This window comes from Colius striatus, chromosome 4 (assembly GCF_028858725.1).
Source record: "Colius striatus isolate bColStr4 chromosome 4, bColStr4.1.hap1, whole genome shotgun sequence".
Classification (NCBI taxonomy): domain Eukaryota; kingdom Metazoa; phylum Chordata; class Aves; order Coliiformes; family Coliidae; genus Colius; species Colius striatus.
Genome location: NC_084762.1, coordinates 21,308,421 through 21,330,156, shown reverse-complemented (window position 1 = coordinate 21,330,156; position 21,736 = coordinate 21,308,421). Strand labels below are relative to the sequence as shown.

The window sequence follows — 21,736 nt, the reverse complement described above, 5'->3', positions numbered from 1 at the left end:
TATGATGTCGAGCAGCTTGCCATAAATCTATTCTGAGATTTCTCCTCAGTCGTTTACAAAGAGCTTATTCTCTGTACATGGTTATTGTCATCATTCAGTCTGTCCATGTCAGTTTATTAAATAAATCAGGGAAGACTGTAACAACAATGCTTCAGGCATTCATAATTTGACTGAAATAAACAATTCCCGGATACTACTGGTCCATTGTGTTGGTCCATTATGTTCATAAATAGGATGATTTAGAAACAAGTTATCTAACTATGGAGTTGATAAAAGCAGTTGTAGGTGGGACAGCACACTGTTCCAAAGGTATTTGCCACTGATATAGTTCCATAGGTCAGAATAAGACTGTTAGGCCACATGTGCCTGCCAAACGTCCTCTGCCAACAGCAGACTGAAGACCTTTGCTAACCTGAGACATTTACATGTTTCATTATTGCCCCAGATACAAGAGCTCATCCTATGACCCCACTAAAGTATGCTGTATATGTGTAAGCATGGGTACATACTTATATTTATACATTTAAGGCTTAAAAATAAGGGGCATTGGTGTAACTGGTAATGCCTTTCTCGTGACAGTATGACTTTTGTCATTCCTAATAGATTCTCTTGTTCATGCCTTTGTTTTCTATTTCCATGGTTTATTTGAACCAAGTTAATTTTCACTTCTTGTAAAGTACCCTATCGTTCCTACAGCAGCTTGAAAATCTTCCCCACTGTCACAGCTAGTCTGTGTGAGGTTCAGTGGTAGCCTTGTCTGGACCTGGATGTCTCCAAGATGCCTTTGACATGGGCAGCAAGGGTGTTTTCAGGCATGTCCATGTAAATTCTTCTTTTCCTGGAGCTGTTGGCAAGCTCAGCAATGGAGTTTGCTGAGCTTCTCTCAGAGGTTAAGACTAGCCAGCCTTTGTTTTTAAATTGTAGAGCTACAATGTCTTAACAAAGATAGCCTCCAGGACAGCAATTCCCATATTTACAACTCTTACCACAGAAAATACACTTACCATTTTTATGAAAGTTACTTGAAGTAAATACAGCACCCTCAACTTTGATGTCTTTTTTCTATAACTTCAACACTTTTGCCTTCTTGCTTAAAGTTAACAGCTTGTAACTTTTGCTAATTATTTGTCACAACCACCTCACATTTTTGCCCATTCTCAACTGATTGGTTTGGACTATATTGTTCTTTTTATGCATTTTCTTTGAATATTGCTTTCAAACTTTTAAAAATACATTTTGCAATACATGAAGCTGGAATTAATTTGCATGACATTGCTAATAATAATGCTGCAAGCAGTTAAGAATTAATGCTACTCATAATCAAGTGTTTAGGCACACATGGACAAGTGTATTTCTCAACTTTTTAAAAGATTTTATTTTATGCTGATATCTTTTTTTTTTGTTTAAGTCACTGCAAGTCAGTCTTCCTCTTGTTCCCACTGTAGCTCAGAAAATGTAAGGGATTCCTTCTTCTTTAACAAAAGCTATCAAACAATAGGAAACCTCATAATACCTTTATGCACCAGCATGGCACTTTCTGTACCCTGCCCTTGGAAACAATAATATTAATTATCTGTATATTGTGTGTGTAATATATTTATAACTATAAATTAATATATTTGTATTTAAAATATTATCGTGTTCTACTTCAAGAACATATTTCTATGCACATGGTATGGCATAATTTAGTTATACAACAAATTACATTTGTATTTGTACTTGTCTTTTGTTCTAGGTTATGTACTGTAATTTCCAAGGGGTGACATAATTTACCTTCTTTGTATGAGAAGCATGTTCCATTCCTTAAAAGATCGTCTGTTTTTACGTCACACTGTACGTTAAAGGAGCGGTGATTGAAATCATTGTTGTCAAGGAAGAATGTATTAAAATTATTAATAAGACTTAAACCCACATGAGACTTACTGAATCATCTGATCTGACCTAAATTTATGACCCTTCCTCCCAGTTCTTTGCATACTTGCACAAAGGCAGGAGGATCAAAAGGAGAAAAAACCAGCACAATAAAGGCCAATGAAAACTCTGTATTTGTATTAGGTCAATGTAACATTTGGGTATTATAATAATACAAACAAATAAATGTTAAGGGCATTCACATCAGACCTGATTTCAAGCTGAACTATTATAAAGTGATTAACAGCCTCACACTCCTGCTTTAATTAAATTATGTTGTGAAATATTCAGCATTTGAACCTGTTCTGGCCTGCCTCTTTTATCATTGAATTACCATCCTTAATGTGTTTTTCTGCTGAAAGATGAATTTCATTTAAAGATTACTGTACACTGCTCTGGCATTTTGTGGTTTCTTGTCAGCCCTTGTGAATCTAGATCATAACTAACTTCAGTTCCTCTGACATGTCCTATATGCACAGTCTCTTGACTAGCCTGTCTCGATGGATTTAACTCATATTGTATTTCTGTAGAAATGAATGGACATTTTTGATTAACTTAATGATAGAAATTTCAGATGACAGTACAGTTTACTCTTTGAGCTTACTTCAGGTTATGTAGGCCATGGCAGCTCTCTAGTGACCTATCATTTCACAGAAACACATTCTGAAACTTTTAAGGCAGTGGACATCCATCTGCCAAATACTTTAAGATGGTGACAGTAAGGAGGGAATTGAATGGTCTTTCGGAGCTGGGGGTGTCTAAATCCACAGCCACCCCCAGGACTGCTCTTTCCTTTCACAAGCTTGGTTTTCAGCTCTTACATCCCACTGCAAATTGTAGAATCTGCCTTCAGGAACGTTCATGCTACCAGATGACTTTGAGGAAGGGTCAATGAACGATTCCCCAGCCAAGTGTTTTGTTTCCCTCCTTTTCACTTATGCCTACCCTGGACCAAGGCGATGCAACTCAGTATGGCACCATCAGTTTTGTTAGTGCTTTTTTACTCTCAATTGTCTGATATCAGATTGTACTTTTAAGAGAGGGAGGACATGTCAATCATTATTGACACATTCTGTTGGTTAGTCACATAAATGTCCTTAGAGGGAGTTTGACAGATCTTGAAATGTGATGACAAGCCATATGGGTTTTTTTACTCCCACTACCCTGTAGATCCATCTGCTCTCAGAGTGGGTGGCAAGGCAGATGCTCTTGATACCATATCTGGCCCTGTATGGATATGGTGCCTCCAAGATGACACTTAGAGCAGAGAACTCCCAAAGGAGGTCTCCAACCTGGCAAACCAAAGATTTGCTCAAACACAAAGTTTTGAGTGATGAAGCTTTGGCTTCCAGCATGGAAATTACAGGCTGTAAATTATACTCTGCTCTGACACTGATTGAAAGTATAAGTAGTGATTTCCTTGTATGAAGATAGTCTAAGATCCATGCTGTCCTCTGTGCTGGTCAAGCACAGCATGAATATCCCTGCCCTCAAATGGGTAAAAAAGAGCTGTGGAGAAGGATATGGTATTCACAGTAGGTGATCCATGACTTGCAAAACACGTGGTAAATAGCCCTCCCTACTTTTTGGCAGGGACAAACACAAATGAAAGATGAGCATATCTAATGAAAGTGAGCTAATGGGAAGGCCAGATAAGAACCAGGGGATTGTGTTGGACTGATTCAGGAGGGAGGAAAACATTCTGAAGAAAAGAAGTAAGCAGTGCAGTGCAGGTGAAAATACATCTTGCATAAAGGGATGATCATGACAGATCATCCTGTTTGCTCTGTGGCTTCCCTGCAGACAGAGTTTCTGAGATTACTCTCCCAACCATTTCTCTTCCCTGAAGCCATAGATCAGGGAGAAAGTATGAGGCCAGGAAGGGCTTAGCACTCTCAATTACACAGGTCAAAGCTCTTGGTTGTGAGACACTTGGATGAAAGAGGAGGATAACCATGGTGGAGTCTTTATTCTCATTTCACAAATTCTGATGTGGCAGCTCTTGCAGCTGCTTGTTCCCCTGGCTAACACTATCCCAACAGAAGATGCCTTTCTGCTTTCATGAGAACACTGGCCACCTTAATACTTACGGAGAAACTGCACATGGCAGATGTGTAAGATATGCTTTTGTTATAGGCAGAGGGAAATGCAGGGCTTGTCCCATCCTTGTAGTTGCTGTGTGTTCCTAACAAATTGTTCTGAATTAAAGCCTTTTAACCTCAGAGATTTTGGTGTGGGAAATTCAGACTATGCATGTTTTACCTTAAATTTCTGATGACCTTTCTATATTTTAAAATGTATAAAACCATTTAGGATTGATGTAAATGAAAGTTGACGCTAAAATTAAGTTTCCTATTGTTCTGTTGTTCCTGGAAAACAGTTAGAGATAATTTCCGATGCATGTACTTAACTCACCTAAACCCAAACTTCTCCTAAGGCAGCTGTTCAGAATAGCAATGTGCACATCAGGATCATGGTGTTGGCACACTGTGCTAGTTACAGGATTCTTCATAATGCGTAAGAACAGCTGAGGAAATGTGAACTGGAGCACAAGCAAACTGAGCTAAATCTAACTTTTCCCAAGTGGAGGGAAAAAATGGTATCTGGTAATTTTGGGATCTCTTGTAGAAATCTGAGCTCTTCATTTCAGCAAAAAGAAAACACAAAACTGTGCTAAAGAAGGTTTTGATACATCGAGCTTAAATTAGAGGTTTTCTAAGGCCAGCTTCACGGGTGAGTTCCAATCATTTCAACCAATGTAAGGCAGTTACTTGAAAGAAAAGCTTGTCTCAGACCACCAGAAGTGTTATTTCCCTTGCATTATGTAGAATTGTTTGGGAAGAGTATAGCAGTGTATTGTAAAGATCTAAGTACTACCAATCTCATTTTACTGTTATCAGGAGTAGCATCTCATGGGAGAATATGAGCAGTGCAAAGGTCTTGCAAAAGTAAAGGGTTAAAAAGCTTGCACTCCAGTGGGAGTATAAAAATAATGCTTCTTATTCTCAGTTCTTGTTAATGATAGGGATTGCTTAATCTGTGTACTGTGATCCATCTGAAGTCTTGAATTCTGCTCAACCTTTCTAAAGAATTAACATGAAAAAAGTTAAATGGGAATTTTGGCTGAGGGAGGTGCAAAAACTACCCAAACAAGTGTATTTAGAGCAAAACAAAAAAACTAGATAACTGTGTCAATAAACTAGCTTTATGCAATACACTAAACCACACTTTATTTACTCTGCCTCATCTACAATTCAGTTAGCAGCACAAGGTTATTTTAATATTATACAGAGATCAGAGACTGAAAAGTGCTTGTGGGTACAGGCACAAAGGCTTCTCAAAGAAAAAGAAATACAAATACTCGTTCACAAAAATCTCAGGAAGCTTTCTTGTTTTAATCAGCATTACCATTTTATTGTTTAACCTACCCTCTTGATCTCCCTGCTTTTGGTTAATACAGGAGTCAATTACAGCTTCGTCTGTGCAGAATTAACTTTATAGAATATACACTAGGGATTTGTCTATCTCCACTATTTAGATCTATGTCATAAAAAAATATGCAGTAGAGAACTCTGTGCAAGCACTGCATATGGTATGGGCTTTGCAGATTTATTGTAAAATCTTTTAAAACGGCAAAGCTCTTGCCAGAAGTTAATTAAATGTGTTCGTTTGGTGGGGGGTGGGGGGACCCCCCGTGCATGCGTGTGCATGGGGGGGGGCCCTGTCTCACTAGGTGGCAGTGTCTGATCACATCTGGAAGGACCTCGCCAGCCAGCCTGGTGGCTCCAGCTGCCACCTCCAAAACCAGGACCCGTCCACTGACTCCGCAGCTACCTGGAGAGAGAACATGACCGTGCACATCTCTGTCTACACTGTTCACCTCGGCGGCTTCCAGGAACTTTACAGGCACTTCCTCAGGCTACCTGATGGGGCTATTGTCGAGGTAGGTCCAAGTACACTCCTCACTTACAGATTTTGAAGGCAAAGTGGTGCACATGAGAAGTAGGTCAGCATCAAAACAGCAGAATAGACCTGCTTGGCCCTGCACAAGATATACACTGAAGTCTTCCATAGGAAGACGTCACTCCCAAACAGTAGAGTAAAATCAATGACTTAATGTGTTTGCAGTAACAAGTGGCAATTTAGTATTGTTTATAGAGCCATTTAAAGGCAATTATGTTAGATATAAATTGAAACTACACACATAGAGATTATTTAAAAGTGTATATTGTTTAGAACCACATAAGGTCATTCTGTATGGGAATTATTATTTATATTAATATACAATGTAGGTATTGTGCACATTTATTATACGGCTAGCAATAAGGTGTGGTCATTCATTTAATTATTCCTCAGATATGCAAAGCTAAGGCACAGTTTGATTACTTACTGGCATATTTCAAGTTTTAGATTGAATCCTGGATGTTGTCAGACTTGTAGCAGTTTGTGTACTAAAATACAATACAGGATAGTATTAGAAAGAAGTATCTCCTATTGTTTGTTCCACAGGCTGCATTTTGTTCACTGTATTGTCAATTTTGTTTTAAGTGTTTAGAAGAAGTGCATTTCCTTGTTGCCTTTGGTCTTGTGTTGAGAGAAATTTTTAAAAAATTAGCATCTAAGAGACAGTAAAGTGAAAGAGTATTACTTTACCTACCAAATCAGATGAGACAGCATTGTCACAAAGTCTGTTTACCATAGAAACTGGCACAAATGATGCCGAAGTACAAGGTTTTTAGCTGTTTGCTTCTATGGTGAAGGTTCAAGCACATCTTTTTAGCATGAGGCAAATGTTACTTCTACTCCTTTGGTTAATGTTTCAAGGCTGTTTTCATTAAAAGATTTCATTCTTAATGTTTGTGCCCTACTTGGCTTTTTAAAGAAAATCTAATTTAAAGGAAACCATCCTCAAGGAATCCAAACATAATTTTCTGCCCTGGGAACTTGTGATTCACCAGAGTGAAGACATCAGAGTCTCGATGCTGGCCAAAGAAAACAAGGGAAGGCCTGTGGCCTGCATGAAGCAGAACTTAATTATTGAAACAAAGAAACCAGCAAATCCAGGTCCACGCCTAAGTCCTTTAAAGAAGCTCCTCATACAAACCATTTGCCAGATTTTTGCTAGAACATCTTTACCTTGTTTGAGGTCAACAACGCTGCCCCATTCTTACTTTCTACCTATGGCAAACCATAGCTCTTTGCAGAAAGATTTTTCCCAATTCAGTTCTTCTCAGCTTTTCGATCATGAGATTTCATTCAGCTTCCACAGACTGTGGAAGGAGGAGCTTCGAATGCCCAAGGCAAAGTTTCCTAGTATCCTGGTTCAGTTCATGAATCCCTTCCATATTTCTGAGAGAAGAAAAATATCTTCCCATACAATGTAATTTTGTCTCCCCAGGTGAGGTTCTCAGAAGCTTCCAGCTTCTGGCTGATCAGCATCCACAAAGTGACCACTGCACACTGTGGATAGCTCAAGCTGCTACTGTACAGTTTCCCACAACAACTCAAAAGATATTCTGTCTCTAAAACCTACATGACTGAGTCTTATGTCATCAACTTTAAAGATGCATATCCAATCTGGGAGATCAATGCACACTTTAAACCATTTTTTACTTGAAGATCTAAATACAATTACATGTAAGAAATGTGCTTAACTGATAATTGAGTAAAACTCATATACAGATCTTACTTTTCACTGGGAACAGATGTAATTATACATTTGTGTATTTTATAGGTTAGGGCATTCTACTTAATTTCAAAATTAGGAATATTGTAAAAGTTAATGAATTTTAAAACTGTACATTGACTAGAGAGAAGTTTGATGCCATGGGGCAAATACACTCGAGCTTCACCACTTGCTGCTGTTGCTACTCCTCAGGAACAGGTTTTTTGCCTTCACTGCAGCTAGACAAGCAGTGGTAATTGAGTGGAGTCATCAACTGAGAGATAAAATGTTGTGTTGCGACCTGAAGTATAACTTTTAAGGATATAGAACATGACATCTGGTCTGCTGCTACCGTGAACAACTCACTGTGAATAAGCTTTTTCAGTCTGAATATTTAGAGTTAGTATTAAAGACTCAGGTACCTTATTTTACCTAAACCTAGTCTACTTTAAGTATTTTATCCCCAGTGATTCAATGGCAAGATTTTTCTGGATCCCTACAGTCTATTTGGTTAGGAGTCTCCTCTTGGTTCTCCAGCCTCAGTATATTCATTGTCAGTTTCCATATGTGTATTTTGATCACCCTTTATTGTAAATAAGACTTCTCCCTTCCAGAATTTTACCTACAAAATATACTTTCATAATCTTATCCATTTTCTACCAGAATGGGTATAACACTTCACCAGAAGAAACAAGACAGGATTCACTTTTTACTAAAAAAGAGGAGGGAAGGCTCTTCTTCACAATGACAAGTTTGACACCTGTTCTCTTCTTGTTGTAGGATTGACAGCTGCCTTTCCTCTTTTTTCATGATCAGCAACCTCTTTCTACCCACCAGAGAGAACATACTTCTATGAAATGCTGTCCTGAGAGTGTAGGAACAAGAGAGGTCTATGTCAACTGTGACACATCCTAACTTTACTTATAAATCAACATATATGTGTTCAACTCCTGCTGACCTCAACCTCAGATATGTTTCTGTATCTGCAGGTATTCTTCAACAGGCATGAGAGGAATTTTGCATAACCTTTCTTCAGAGTTCTTGGATGCTCATAAGAAATATACATTTTATTCACCACCCTATCCTACTCTTTTTTTCTTCAGTGAAAACAAGATTTTTCTCATAGCCCTAATTCATAAAAGCATTTTAGAATGGGCTTAATTTAAGCCAACAAGCCAAAACACTTCAATAATATTTCTGCGTTTTTTGGGTTTTTTTACAGCAAGTAAGGCCAATTTGTAAGAACTGTGAGCAGGAGTACACTAGCCAGTAACAAATGTCTTGCTTTGCCATAACTTCTTCAAAATACTTATTTCTTTAAGTATAATATTCACATTAAACATCCCACTTTGCTGGTATAACTAGAAATTTTGTGTCTGGTATGAAAAGTAGTTTTATCGGTTTCATAAGCATAAGGCAAAAAGAACTGTCTTAAAAGGAACATTAACTACAAGGTGACATGTATAAATTGCCCTAGAAATGTTAAATAAAAAGATCTCTTTTTTTAAATGTGCAGTATAAAAATTATAGAGGTTAAACTTCTAAGTGCAGTCCTTTTATCATAAGCATTGTAAAACAAAGAATTCACATGCAGTAAAACCCATTTTACTTTTTACCTGTAATATATTTCTCCTTTATAGTATTCAATTTAAGTGTTGGCTAACCAAGGAATGACCTTCCCAAAATAAATCACTTTTCATGCTTTTCCTTATTCATTAATCTTTTGTTATTGAAATATACAGGAAATTATTGAGTTTTAGCATTTAAAATGTATTTGAAATCCGTACACAGAAAAGTTAATAGTGGCACGTATTTGCTCTCTACATGGTGATAACAGCAACTTGGTGATTTTTATCTTAACTTTTGCTGACTGAAGTTGATTTCTTATTAAAAGGGCAAAGATAAGTCACTTTAACTCAACAAAGAATCAGTTTCTTGTTATAGGTCTAGTAAACCTCAGCATTGTAGGGAAAGTTTTTGTATAGTATGATTTTATCTATCAAATAAATCTACACAAATGTCAAGGATTCATCCAATTCAAACTTACTGAATAAAGAAGATCTGTTTTCCCTAATTACCTGAAAAGTAGTGAGTAGTAATGGGATAAGACAGCGTAGGTGACTAGCCAATTACTTAGTTCAAGCTATCTACATCAATCCATATGCTATGAATTATGTCTAAACTCTCTTGCACCTCTGGAAAAGTGAATAAAATCATTTAAGTTTATTTTGAATACAAGATCAGATATGGTATGCTGAGTGACACTTAAAAAGAATGAAACAGTAACTGTAGCTTATTTTCTGAGGCAATCTTGACACTAATGCTAAATTACAGCTTGGAAACATCTAGCGTTTTTACCTTTATGAGGAAAGGCTTTTTACATATTTAACATAATTCTAGGGAAAATATACTGGAATTATGTATAAAGATATGTACACTGTAACCAAAGGGCATTTATATTCCCCAGTAGAATACTTACAACAATTTTATTGCCATTTGGTGTCATTTTCTAACAGATATAAAATACAGCCAGTAAACAAACTAGACTTTAGATTTAAGCTGACAGCTGTTCCTTCAGAAGCAATATTCAGATATTTAATCTTAAGAATACTGAATATTTTACAATTGTTTGAGCAAACTATACTTTTAGCATGTGAAGGACTGCATCCTTTTATACACAGTTCTTGGATCTGATAATGACACTAAAAAACGACCTTAGAATAATCGACACATTTGTCGCTCCCATATATTCCCTGGGCAAATCAACAAATTGCCTCATGTTTTATTCTTAATTCCACAAATTCTTTTTATGTACACAATGTTACTATGAATATTGGGCCCTATTTTTTACCCATATGTGCATAAGCCACACAGTTGACTCCAGCGCAGTTTATGCATGTATCTGAGTGCAGCTTTTTCTGTCTCTAACTTCGTTAGGGGAATAAATTGGCCAAGTTTACTGCAAAAGCTCCCCATGCTGTTTTCATAAAAAGTCTCACTGCAGTGGTCACTAAAGATTTATGGAGAACAGAAAGAGGTAGGATTGCTCCAGCTCAGTAACAGAGGTTAGTAAACTACCTAATGGTTTCTTCATCATATGGCTTCATCACCTCATCAGACTCTGCAGTGGAAGCAGAAAAGCTCTGGCCATTCCAAACCATAAGATGGGTCAGCAGAGGTGAATGAGTGAAGCCTTGGCTTGGGAGAGACTGGGCAAAGGTAATTATGCTATGTAAATTGACCCACATTAGCTAACTTCAGCAATATCATAACAGGTCATCCACAACTGTGGCCAGTTTATGATGATTCAGTTTCCTGGAGATCCGTGTGAAAGTAGGGGTTAACAGCAGAGGTTTGTCCCCTGCAAGAGTGATTCCACCCATATTAATACACGTGTGCATGTACCTACTCCTGGGCTGAATAGGCTTTGCCATATGCTGCCTGTATAATTCTGAGATCTATTCTTGTCCCACTGAATACAAGTAACATTTTGCAATTGCATTCAGTGGGAAGATGATCCTTTTCAACATGCACTGAGATTCAGTTGGGAATTATACATGATGAAAGTCATCTAAGGGATACTCACATGGACTTAGGCAGTCAAATCAGTGTAACTTGCAGACTTACAGCCCTTTTGTTGAGGGTCATGGTAGTATTGCTAGTTCTTCTGCAAATATAAGTAGTAAACCAGACTGTTTTAAGTTATCTTTAACAGTATATATTTCTCCTTTAATGCTATAATTCAATTAAAGATAATCAGTTTAAGAAATAAAATAGTGGCCCAGGCAGTTCTTTCCAACCCATTGAAAAGATGAGAACAAGAGTGTTCCTGGAGAAATCTTGCGTTTGCATGTTTTTCTCTTGAATTGAGATAGCTCATCTCTCATATGTGAATCCTGTCCTGAAATGGACCTAGTCTCCCTGCTTCTTGCCCCTGTGATGGCTGAGCCAACCCATTTGCTGCAGATGAAGATGTGCAGGCTGTGATCAGCCAAGGAGCAGTTATGTCTCCATGCAGTCTGTTTTGGGTTGTTTACCCTTCCAAGTATAAGACTAGGTCCTTACCTCAATCCACTGAAAAAAAGTATAGTCCTAAATGGGAACTGTGTCTGTTAATTATTAATCTTAAAGATTATCAGCTACAGTCAAGGTTATGCTGCTGCATGCAATCGGAAGGAAATACAGGAGTCATATGCCTTGCAGCATGGCTTCATTTCTTCCCTCTATTTTTCTCCAAAACTCACATTCAATATATTCTTCACTCCAGAAACTCACAGAGCCAATGGGGAAAAAGACGTATTTCCATCAAGATGCCATGTCTTGCTTATCTATGGTAGAGGCTGTGATGTGGCAAAAGGACCACAAAGGTGATGAGACAGGTCCAAGACTGACTCTCAGCAGGATGCACAGACTTTCAGATAACCAGAAAATGGCTGAAATACCTACACTGCAGCATTATAGCCTCATTCTGTATATGAATATTCAATTTTAAGTCATGCTGGATTCCTTATGGGAATGTGGGATGAGGAGCTGACACATGCACAGATATTTTGTGGGCATGGATATTTACATTTATTTTTCCATAGGGGTCTGAGGAGTTAAAGCTGTTTCCTTTGTGTGTTTGCAGAAGGGATGGGAGCAAGTTCAAGTCCATTTTCAGTCTGAGACAGTGCTCATGGCAGTTGTTATATCACGGTAGTTGTGCTGTATAACAAACATCAGTGCTGATAACTAAGGGCTACTGTAAAGTGCCATTTTGTATTAAAATGCTTCCTTTCTGGTTCCAACCCACTTTAAATACCCATATTTTCTGTATTTTCAGTGATTTTCTGAATGACTTTATGCTGAGAGGGTAGAGTCACTGATTACTGTGGAAGATATTTTGTACCCTTAAACACTTTTAATCTTTATTCATCTATCACGTAGTTTTACCTGAATCAGCAGTAAAATTTCTGAAGTCAGAGGATCATTGCCAAAACAGCATTAACTTATTTTATCAGAACAATAAAAAAAACCTTTGAAAAAGTACCTTGCAGCTACACAGATTGACAAAATGCATCAATTATATTTTTGCTCACTTTATAATTACACTGTAGTAAGTGCACAGTGAACTTTACTACACAGTTGATTAACTGTAAGGTTACTGCTATTAAGTGACTCTCAGAAAGTACAACTTGAATTTTAATTAAAAAGCGGAAATCTGTACAACATCTGATCAGGTCTAAAAATCTGACATAGCCATATAAGCTTCAATTTAAAGTACACAAATAAATGATAACCCCTCAAGTGTAGCAGTCAGGCATGCTGGTTATGTTTCAAACTGGATTGAAAAGAGCTTTTGGTATGTGTTAACCAACACCGATGGAAAGGCTTTACCAGTGCATAGAAATGAGTCTTATGAAGGGTAGCTGGAAGACCTGGGGTTGTTTAGCCTGAAGAGGCTGAGGGGAGACCTTTTCACTCTCTAAAACTACCTGAAAGGAGGTTGTAGCAAGGTAGGGGTAGGTCTCCTCCCAAATTACAAGTGATACAACTAGAGGAAATGGCCTCAAGTTGCATAGGGGAAGTTTGAATGGAATATCAGGAAAAAAACATATTACTAGAAGGGCTATCAAGCACTGGAACAGGCTGCCCAGGGAAGTGGTGGAGTCACTATCCCTTGAGCTATTTAAAATACATATATCGTGGCAATTAGGGATGTGGTTTAGTAATACACTTGGCAGTGTTAAGGTTGTACTCGATCTTAAATGTCTTCTTTAAACTAAAAAAAATTATGATTCTGTGAGATTAGTGTTTCAGCTTCTGTGGAGTTAGCATTAAATCTCCAGGTATACCCTGACAATATTTCCACATATTTTTTCAGATTATTGCAACAGGAAAAATGTTTCTGTTTCCTCAGTGGTGTTACAGCTCGCCTATTCATCTCCTGTTTTCTCAATTTTGTGTATTGCAAAATTGTTGCTATGAAGCTCTGTTATGAAGTTGTGTCTCTGTTTAACCTGCCCTGAAGATCATTTATTGCATGAGAGAAACAGCTTAGGGCAATCTAAAACTGGCCTATTAGTGTAAAAGAATAAAACTAAAAGTAGTAGGTATTCTATGTAATTGGTACCTAGTTAAGAAGAAAGAGTAGACTAGTGTATAGAACTTACCTAGGATGTAGGAAGCACAAGATCACCCCAATATTCAATCACAGTTCTTCATGTGAGATTTTATCTCCCTGTGTTGCCTGTATCCCTGTGTTCTAGAGGCAACAGGGCTTCTCAGATTCACAGATTATCAAACCTAGAAGCATAACAAAGATTTTAAGATATCTCATCAGATATATTATAAAAGTACACAAAAATACAACAGAAATTAAAGATCATTCCCATATATAAACCCGTGTTTGTATAATTTACTACAGCTGTGCTAAACCAGGTTTAGCCAAATTCATTACTGGCGCAATCTTCTTTTTCCATGCTAGCATCTGAGTAGCAGCAACTAGAGAGAGATGAGGCTCTGTTACTTCTCACTGTCTGAAATATAATTTCTGCTCACATTCATCTGAGCAAAATTTCTTTTATATGGTCACTGCAGAAAGTGAAAACAATCAGAGCCAAGGCACTCTTGTGCAAAATGCCACCCACATGACACAAGCTAAGGATCTGACATGCAATGTGGTAACTGCTAATGAGTTGAGCTGGATCTGATGCAGTGCCTTGGCTGTATAACCAGTTTCCAGTCCTATAACACATCATCTTCTCCTCATGGCCACGATTTTTTTTTCTTTGACGGTCTATTCTTTATTCACTCAGATCTTCTCCATGTGTCAAGAACATCATAAGAAGTTATTAAAGGCAACGGGCGTAAAAATCTCCATTCCATTGTTTAGTGGAATGAGTTTAGAGTGAGAAAAATTAGGTGAATTCACATTTCACATGTGTTTAAATTGCTAATCTCACTGTTCTATCTGTATTAGTGAATACATTTACAGTAACTTTTACTTTATAATATTTTGGCAGAACTGTTAGAAAAATTGTTATAAGCCTAGGAGTGGAGCTGAACCATGAAAGCTAAACTGTAAGCTGCTGCAAAGCTGGGTTATTAGTATGACAGAATAAAATTTCACATACACGGAATCCTCTAAGCCACAATATTTTGAAAGAGAGAAATGAGGGTTGGGGAAGTGTCATCTATGTTTCCCCTGATATTTCACTGAAGGCTGCTATAATAATATGTAGGTTTTGTCCATTCTGTTTTTCAGGCATTTGGTGATAGTACTGGAGAAGGTCTTTCATATAATGAAATGAGCACAGCCGAGGAGTGCATAAGCAAAATGGACAGCGTGCTGCATACATCTTCATGTATCAAGCTGAGGGAGAGAAAAAAGAGTACAGCAATATGGAAAGGTATTCTTTTCAGTTTCTGTATCTAGCTGAAAAAACAATACTGATACCTAAGCTTAAAACTACGGGAGGGATAGAAGAAAACAGATAATATCAAAACACAGTTTCTCTTGGAAGGACTAGGGTGTGATCAGTTAGAGCTAAAATTTCACAGCTGTGTTTTCCTGTGGGACTTCATCCTTGGGTAGCTTAACAGGTCTGTTGCAAGACTCCTGAGGGCTGAAGCACTGCCATTCATGCAGATTTTATGTTCAGAAACTCAGTACAGTAACACTATCTGGAGTTAGGCCCAGCATCCTGAGGGTAGGCTTAAATCAGCTACTTTGTACATAATCAAGAATGTGTCCACATATTTTAGTCTGAATGGGAAAGTCCCAGTCTCCTAGACTTGCACTATATTTTCAACCACATACTAAGAGCCACCAGATCCCTCTTAGTGCCTAGAAAAGTACATGAAGAGTGGAATATGCCCATGTACATCAAGTTAAGTGAAGTTACTGCTGACCAACTGATGACAGAGAATTACAGAACACACGGGGTGTCCTTAACTGTCACTGCTATTGCAAAACAGTTTTCTCTCTTTCCTTACCTAGGATTTCAGTACCAGATCTGGCTCCACCAGATCCCTGCACTTAGCTGGATCCTGTTGGTGTCGATTTTCTATTGCCTTCAGGGGAGTGAAGTTAAATTAAAAGCACCCTACTTCTAAATTCACAGAAATTTTGTCTGCTGACAGAGAAACCTTGGAAAGTTCACATGACTACATAAGAACCAATTTTTTTTAAGAAAAATGGATACATTTAATACATGAGCTTTTTCTCCTCTATACCTCTTGTTGGAAGAGGGAGGCCATTGGTACACTGTCACCTGTGTATTTACATCGTGTCTTTTTTTCTAATCTTCAGGAAATCACGTTGTCTCCTACAAGAGTTAATTCCTGAAGTAATGCTTGGTCCACAGAGTTGTTTTCATCCTGAACCACGTCCATAGTATGGTTACTGTCTAACAGGATTTACAGTTCCGACCTGCACACCTCAGGACATATAGTGTTGTCTTGCAAATCTTCCATTCATAACTCTTCTGTGGCTTCAACAAGCTTTTCAGTGCAGTGAGCTCACTGGATCAGACCACAGATCAGATTATGCAAATACAATTGGTTCATGTGATTTTCCATTTCCTTCCAAATAGTGGGACACCCCTAGATATCTCAGGTTTGCTTGCTCCTGATTTTCCAGGATTGCTTGTATCTGTTGGTGGTGGTATAGAAAATGTTACTGATTTGTCTTTGAAGTTTCATGACTAAAACATTGACAATGTTTTCAATAATCATTCAAAGCACAGCACTATTGTAATTGTAAGGCTGCAAAGATGCCCAGAAGATGAACAATGATGGCTTCATGCCACCAGTTCTGTAGCCAAGGCTGCAAAATTTGCAAGATCCCAAAGAAGATAATTTTACTGGGGTCTTAATGTCAGTCAGACTTGCTTCACTGAGAGCTACAGCAGTTTAAAGCAACCTGGAGGTTATGCTCATGCTTTCTTTGTATTGCTAATTAATTCAAACCAATCAATGCCTGTTCTATTTGACATCATACAAATGCATCAGAAATGAAGTTTTGACCCAAAGGGACGGACTATGGGAGACAATAGAAGAAGGTGAGAAGGTGAACAAAGGCAAGAAAGATGAAATAGTTTGTCCAAGGTCACCAAAGTGCAAATGCAGAAATAAAAGACAGATTGCCAGTGCCCTAACTCTTGGCCTTCCATATAGTAGGATCATTTTTGTCCTGAAAATGTAGATGGAAAATGGAAGAGTCTTACCCACCTGGTCTTGTGAATCGTTCATATAAAACACCAAACAGTTAATAGAGTTATCAGTGCTATTTATCTAACATATATATTTTTCTGGTGTCTCTTTGTTTACATAGGTATGGTAAAACTTTCTGAGATTCATTTATGGTCTTTCAATAAATGATCTTTCCCAATATCTTGAACACTGTTGATCGATTTTGAAACTTAAATCTATGATTCTCATCCATCCAAATATTCATTACATGGCAGTAGGTAGTAACTTGGAGATTTAAATGTTACTTGTGAAAACAGATTTTCTTTGGGTTTGCAAGGTAATAATTTGGGTTCCACTTTTTTTTTTTCCCTTCTTTTGATTTATTTGTGTGCATGTGCATGTGTGTGTTCATGAGTTACACAGAGACAGAAATTGTATTTAAAATCTCCTGAACATCTACAAGAAATTCTATTGTATCAGATATTACTTGGATTACTTCTCTCTGTCATAACAGAAGTAAAATGCTTTTAAATGTTTGCTTTGTCTGTTGACACTTTAAATTCTTGTAGATAACTTGAAGAGAAACTGTACAGTCGTAGAGTTTTTTTGTGGATTTTTTTCTACCTGAACAGAGTTGCACTTTTCACCAATTGCTTCAAATGCTGAGGTAATGCTGATGACTCCACAATGAATGAATGACACAAACAGTGCAATGGAGGCCACTAGGATTGCTTGCATACGTGACTGTCCTCTGCGATGAGTTATCATTGCAATCTGTAACCTAATGCAGTTTCTGGGTAACAGCACCAAGACAACAGCATGATAAGGGCATCATCATACTATGTGCATCTTCTTGGCCTCAGTTTGGTCTTTGAACATGACTGAATGTCATGGTAAAAATCCCCATGGGCAATGTTTACCCCTGTTTTCCCACCTCTGAGTTAAGATATTCCAGCCTGGTTCTGTGATTTACTTAGCAATAAGCTATTCTTTACTCTGATGGCAAGACTGACTTTACTTGTGGACCAGACACGCCTTCAGTTCTGATGGGACTATGAGTTTTTTAACAAATGTCAATCTGATCCTGAGACTTTGTTCAATATGAAGGACTTGATGGATGACTTTTATTCCTTGGTTACGTTGGTATGTCTCCACTCCCTTTCGTCTGATCTGGGATGTACAGCAACAGTACATATTCTTGAAAGTTTAATTTAAAGTATGCTTAAATATTAAATAAATTCACCTTACAAGTTTGCTAAAAATGTATCATCTGACCTATTAATTTTGATTACTTACATCCTCTGAGTTCCCGTGATTGTTGGTCAGTATACACTGGGTGGCATTTGATTTGAAATAATTTTCTGAAGTGCTCTTATCAGCAACGTCATCCATAATGCTCAGTCATAGATGGAGAGTAATTGTCTGTCTATGGAGTGTTCCTTTACAACAGTTTTCTCCCGTGTAGCTATATATATGTAGTCATTACTGAAAAGTGTAAATAAAGAATCCTTTTAGTGGTGTAGTTTCCCTGGGTACCTACTGTGTTCTTATTATCTAAAACATACTCTCCATCTGTAGTTCTGTTCTATTAAGGGATAAAGACTTAAGTATGGATTAAAAATTAAAATGCTTGTTGTAGGTTGGAGAGCAAGGTTTATTAGAATATATCTGGTGCTAGGCTCACAGTACAGTAGATAGATTACACTGAGCACCAGTTAAGCAAGAGGATGAAAAATGAGTGATTTTCATCATTCAGTTAAATATGGTGCTAAGTGGTATGTGCTAGCATTAAAAGCAAATTACTTAGCACTTCACCAATCACAGCATGAGAGCATTCCATTGGAAGCAGTACTTCCAGTGCTGCTCAGTCCTCAGTTTTATTAAATAAATCAGCTGTTAATGCTTAAGGAAGCAGTTGAAAATGTATTGCTATGATAATAAAAAGATTGAAAATGTAAAAATAAAGAGGAGCAGTACCTCACTTTAATTAAAAGCCCTAAGAAAACCTCTCTGTCTCTTAACAACAAAACTCGAAAGTACTGGAGATCTGTAATTGCATCTTCTTTAGGTCTTCCTTTCTTACTAGTGAATATGACCTTTCCTTTTTTTTCTTTATAATGACTTTTTTTTTTTTTGTCATAAATCTGCTGCCATGTCACTGAACATTTTCATGAGCTTTTTTGATTCCCTCTTATATCTCCTTGAAAGGATATTATTATCCAGTAATCCACAGATAAGGAGCCTGATCCTCAGCACAGATACTTTATTGATGTTCAGTTAAAGACAATAGAGATACAAGAATTTACACCAGAAGAGGTTTTGACACTGAGGGTTACTTTTCTATCATATAGCAACATTTGTTTCCTCCACGACAGTGGGCAATGGGAGACACTCAAATCTGCTGTGCATGGAAGCTATGAGAAGTCCTAAACCTTTCTGAGCCAGACACCATTCCTAATCTACCTCCTCCTAAACAGGAATCACCTGTCAGGAGCCACACAGCAAAAGTTCTGGGAATTACACATGCAGGATATGGCCCAAGATCTGAGCCACAGCTGCATCTTCACCAACAAGTTCAAATATAAGGAGACAAAATTACAATTCAGGTATCAAAATTACAAGCTTAGGGAGACTATGCATGAAGTCATTTTTCCCCTGGGGCCATTCTTTGGGGAATTGTATTTTGATTTATGAGTAGGTTTGAAAAGTGTTTTCTTTATAAAGAGAAAACTTATAAAGGAACTGAGGGACAAACTAAAAAGATGAAGACTGAGACTCTCCTCTCAGCACATGATTGCAGGAGTTCATACATGGAGTAAAATACTTTTCAGATTCATTTTTAAAATGACAAGCGGTTGTTTTCTGTGGACAGGGAAGGAAAGATAATGTGCAATCAGCTTAAATTTCTTGCAAATACTATTTCTTTCAGTTTTGGTTTCATTTGGTTTGACTTTTTTGAGACAGGGCAAGGAATTATAACCTAAGGATAAGCTAGATATCTACTTTTAGTACAAAAGTTGGCTGAACATGTTTTAAGTTTTCTTCTGGCCTACATTTTTGTGGTTTAGAGCTGCCTGAAACAAATGCCTTTTCCATTTGTGCTTAACTTGTGCGTAACATTGTAGTGAAATAAGTGTATTCTTATATAGCAGAAGTCTTTCCACTAAGTATAGGACAATGATGTTGGAGCTAAAATAAATTTTTTGTAAAAACTTGACTTATTCCAAAGTGTTTGATTGTGAAAAAAGTCAGTCTTTTACAAGATATCTTCTAAAACAAGGTGTTTAAGCAATGCTTCCTTCTCTTGGTGTAGGGGATTTTCATTCTAATTTCCCTATCTTTTTCTACTCAGATATGCATTCAGAAGTGGGATTTTTTTCTTGTTTTACAAGATCTTTATGTGAGGTATTCAATAAAGCTTTATAAACACACTTTTGTGTGTGTGTGTGTGTGTAAATATAACCTTTTCTTCTCAAAATATTTAAGGTCATGATACCAAACCTAGTTTTCAAAATATAGAGATCCTTTTTTCATTTTCTTGGCTGACATGTAATGGTTCTGATGCATCTTTTCTGGGTATGCCAATCCTGTCATATACACTAACATGAAATAATGACACAAAGTTGACTTAACTAGACATAATAGGGCGAATTCCTAAAACATTCTGTATGGGAAGATCTGTATGCACAGATCTTGCTACTTGTTAATGAAATTGGAGGAGTTCCTCATCTGCAATATGACATATAATAGACTCCTAGTCCAAAGGCACTGAGTACTTCCATAGTAAAATAAAAAAGAAAGGACTCTACACAACATTGTTCCCAATAAATTTTAAAACTCCACCTGCAATGGAAAACATAACCACATTGAATTTGGAGCAACATACTGCTGCATCTAAAACCAGTGCATGAATGTGTGTGTGTGTGTGTTCATGTATATAGAGTGATAGCAGGATAGATTTCAATGGCAAGGCTCTGTATTTCAGACCTTTTCAGAGTTTTATCTGTTGTCCATGCTATTTAAGTCTTTGTTTCATATTTTTTAATTCCAAAACAGTATTTGAAGGCTTTTGTCTTTTTCTACAAATATTATCTGTAAATATGTTAAAGAAGCTCCAAACCATGTTACTTTTTCAAAGAATCTTTCAAATTGGAGTTGAAAAAGTCTCAAATTGTTAATGGTCTCATCACATGATACTTTTTCTTTGAGAAGTCAATGACAGGATTGGTTGCATCCTCCAATTTTCCTTTTTTTTTTTTTTCCTTTTTTTCCCCTTTTTTTCCTTTCCATTTAGAATTGCCTTTATTTTGGGCCCAAAAATCACATTGGCACCAGAAAACTTACCACATTACATTTACCTACTTACAACTCTTAAATTCTGTCTTCCCTAGGAATCAATGACTTTACACACAGGAATCCAGCTTTCAAGGAACAAGGCTGGATCTGTATGTATAAGCCAAGGGCTTGTCTGAGCTCCTCTAACAGCCGGATGGATTTTACAAAGACTGTCAAAAGAGCTGGTGCAGGAATAACTTGGTCCAAAAAGAAAATAGCGAGACCAGATTAAGAGCTATTGCATTCAACTTTGTAATGTTTAGCTTTCCTCTTCTACTTTTACTATTGTGGTGAGCACACTTTGAGCACAGCTATGCCACCTGGAGAGATCATCTGCAGCTGCTTTTTTATGCAGGAGTATGTCCCATGGGAAGTCTTCCTCGCCTATTTCAGAATAGACAGCAAATACCCCCTGTTCTAGCCATTAAGCTTTGCAGAGACATTTTACCTGAAACAGGTGAGAGAGTATTTGCATGAGCAACTCATCTATCAGCACAGTCATCTTTGAGGTAGTGAGGAAAGTTAGGGGTGATGCTGTATTCCTTCATCCAGCACAACTGCAAGTGAAGTGGACTTCCACTCTGCATGTCTTTCTGTCTGTCTGGTATTTGGAAGTACCTCTTAATTGACTACAAATGTTGTGAGTAGTAA

General features: G+C 37.4%; 1 protein-coding gene across 1 annotated transcript in view; it reads left to right on the top strand.

Annotated features, from left to right (window-relative positions):
- Window positions 1-21,317, top strand: part of LOC104551953 (uncharacterized) — a gene marked incomplete at its 5' end in the record, with an annotated part of 163,690 nt that extends 142,373 nt beyond the window's left edge. Inside the window, 3 exons of the mRNA XM_061994922.1 lie at window positions 5,645-5,854; window positions 14,823-14,967; window positions 21,142-21,317. Of these exons, the coding sequence (XP_061850906.1) occupies window positions 5,645-5,854; window positions 14,823-14,967; window positions 21,142-21,317 (531 nt within the window). The remainder of the gene's footprint in view (window positions 1-5,644; window positions 5,855-14,822; window positions 14,968-21,141) is intronic.
- Between the last annotated feature and the right edge of the window lie 419 nt (window positions 21,318-21,736).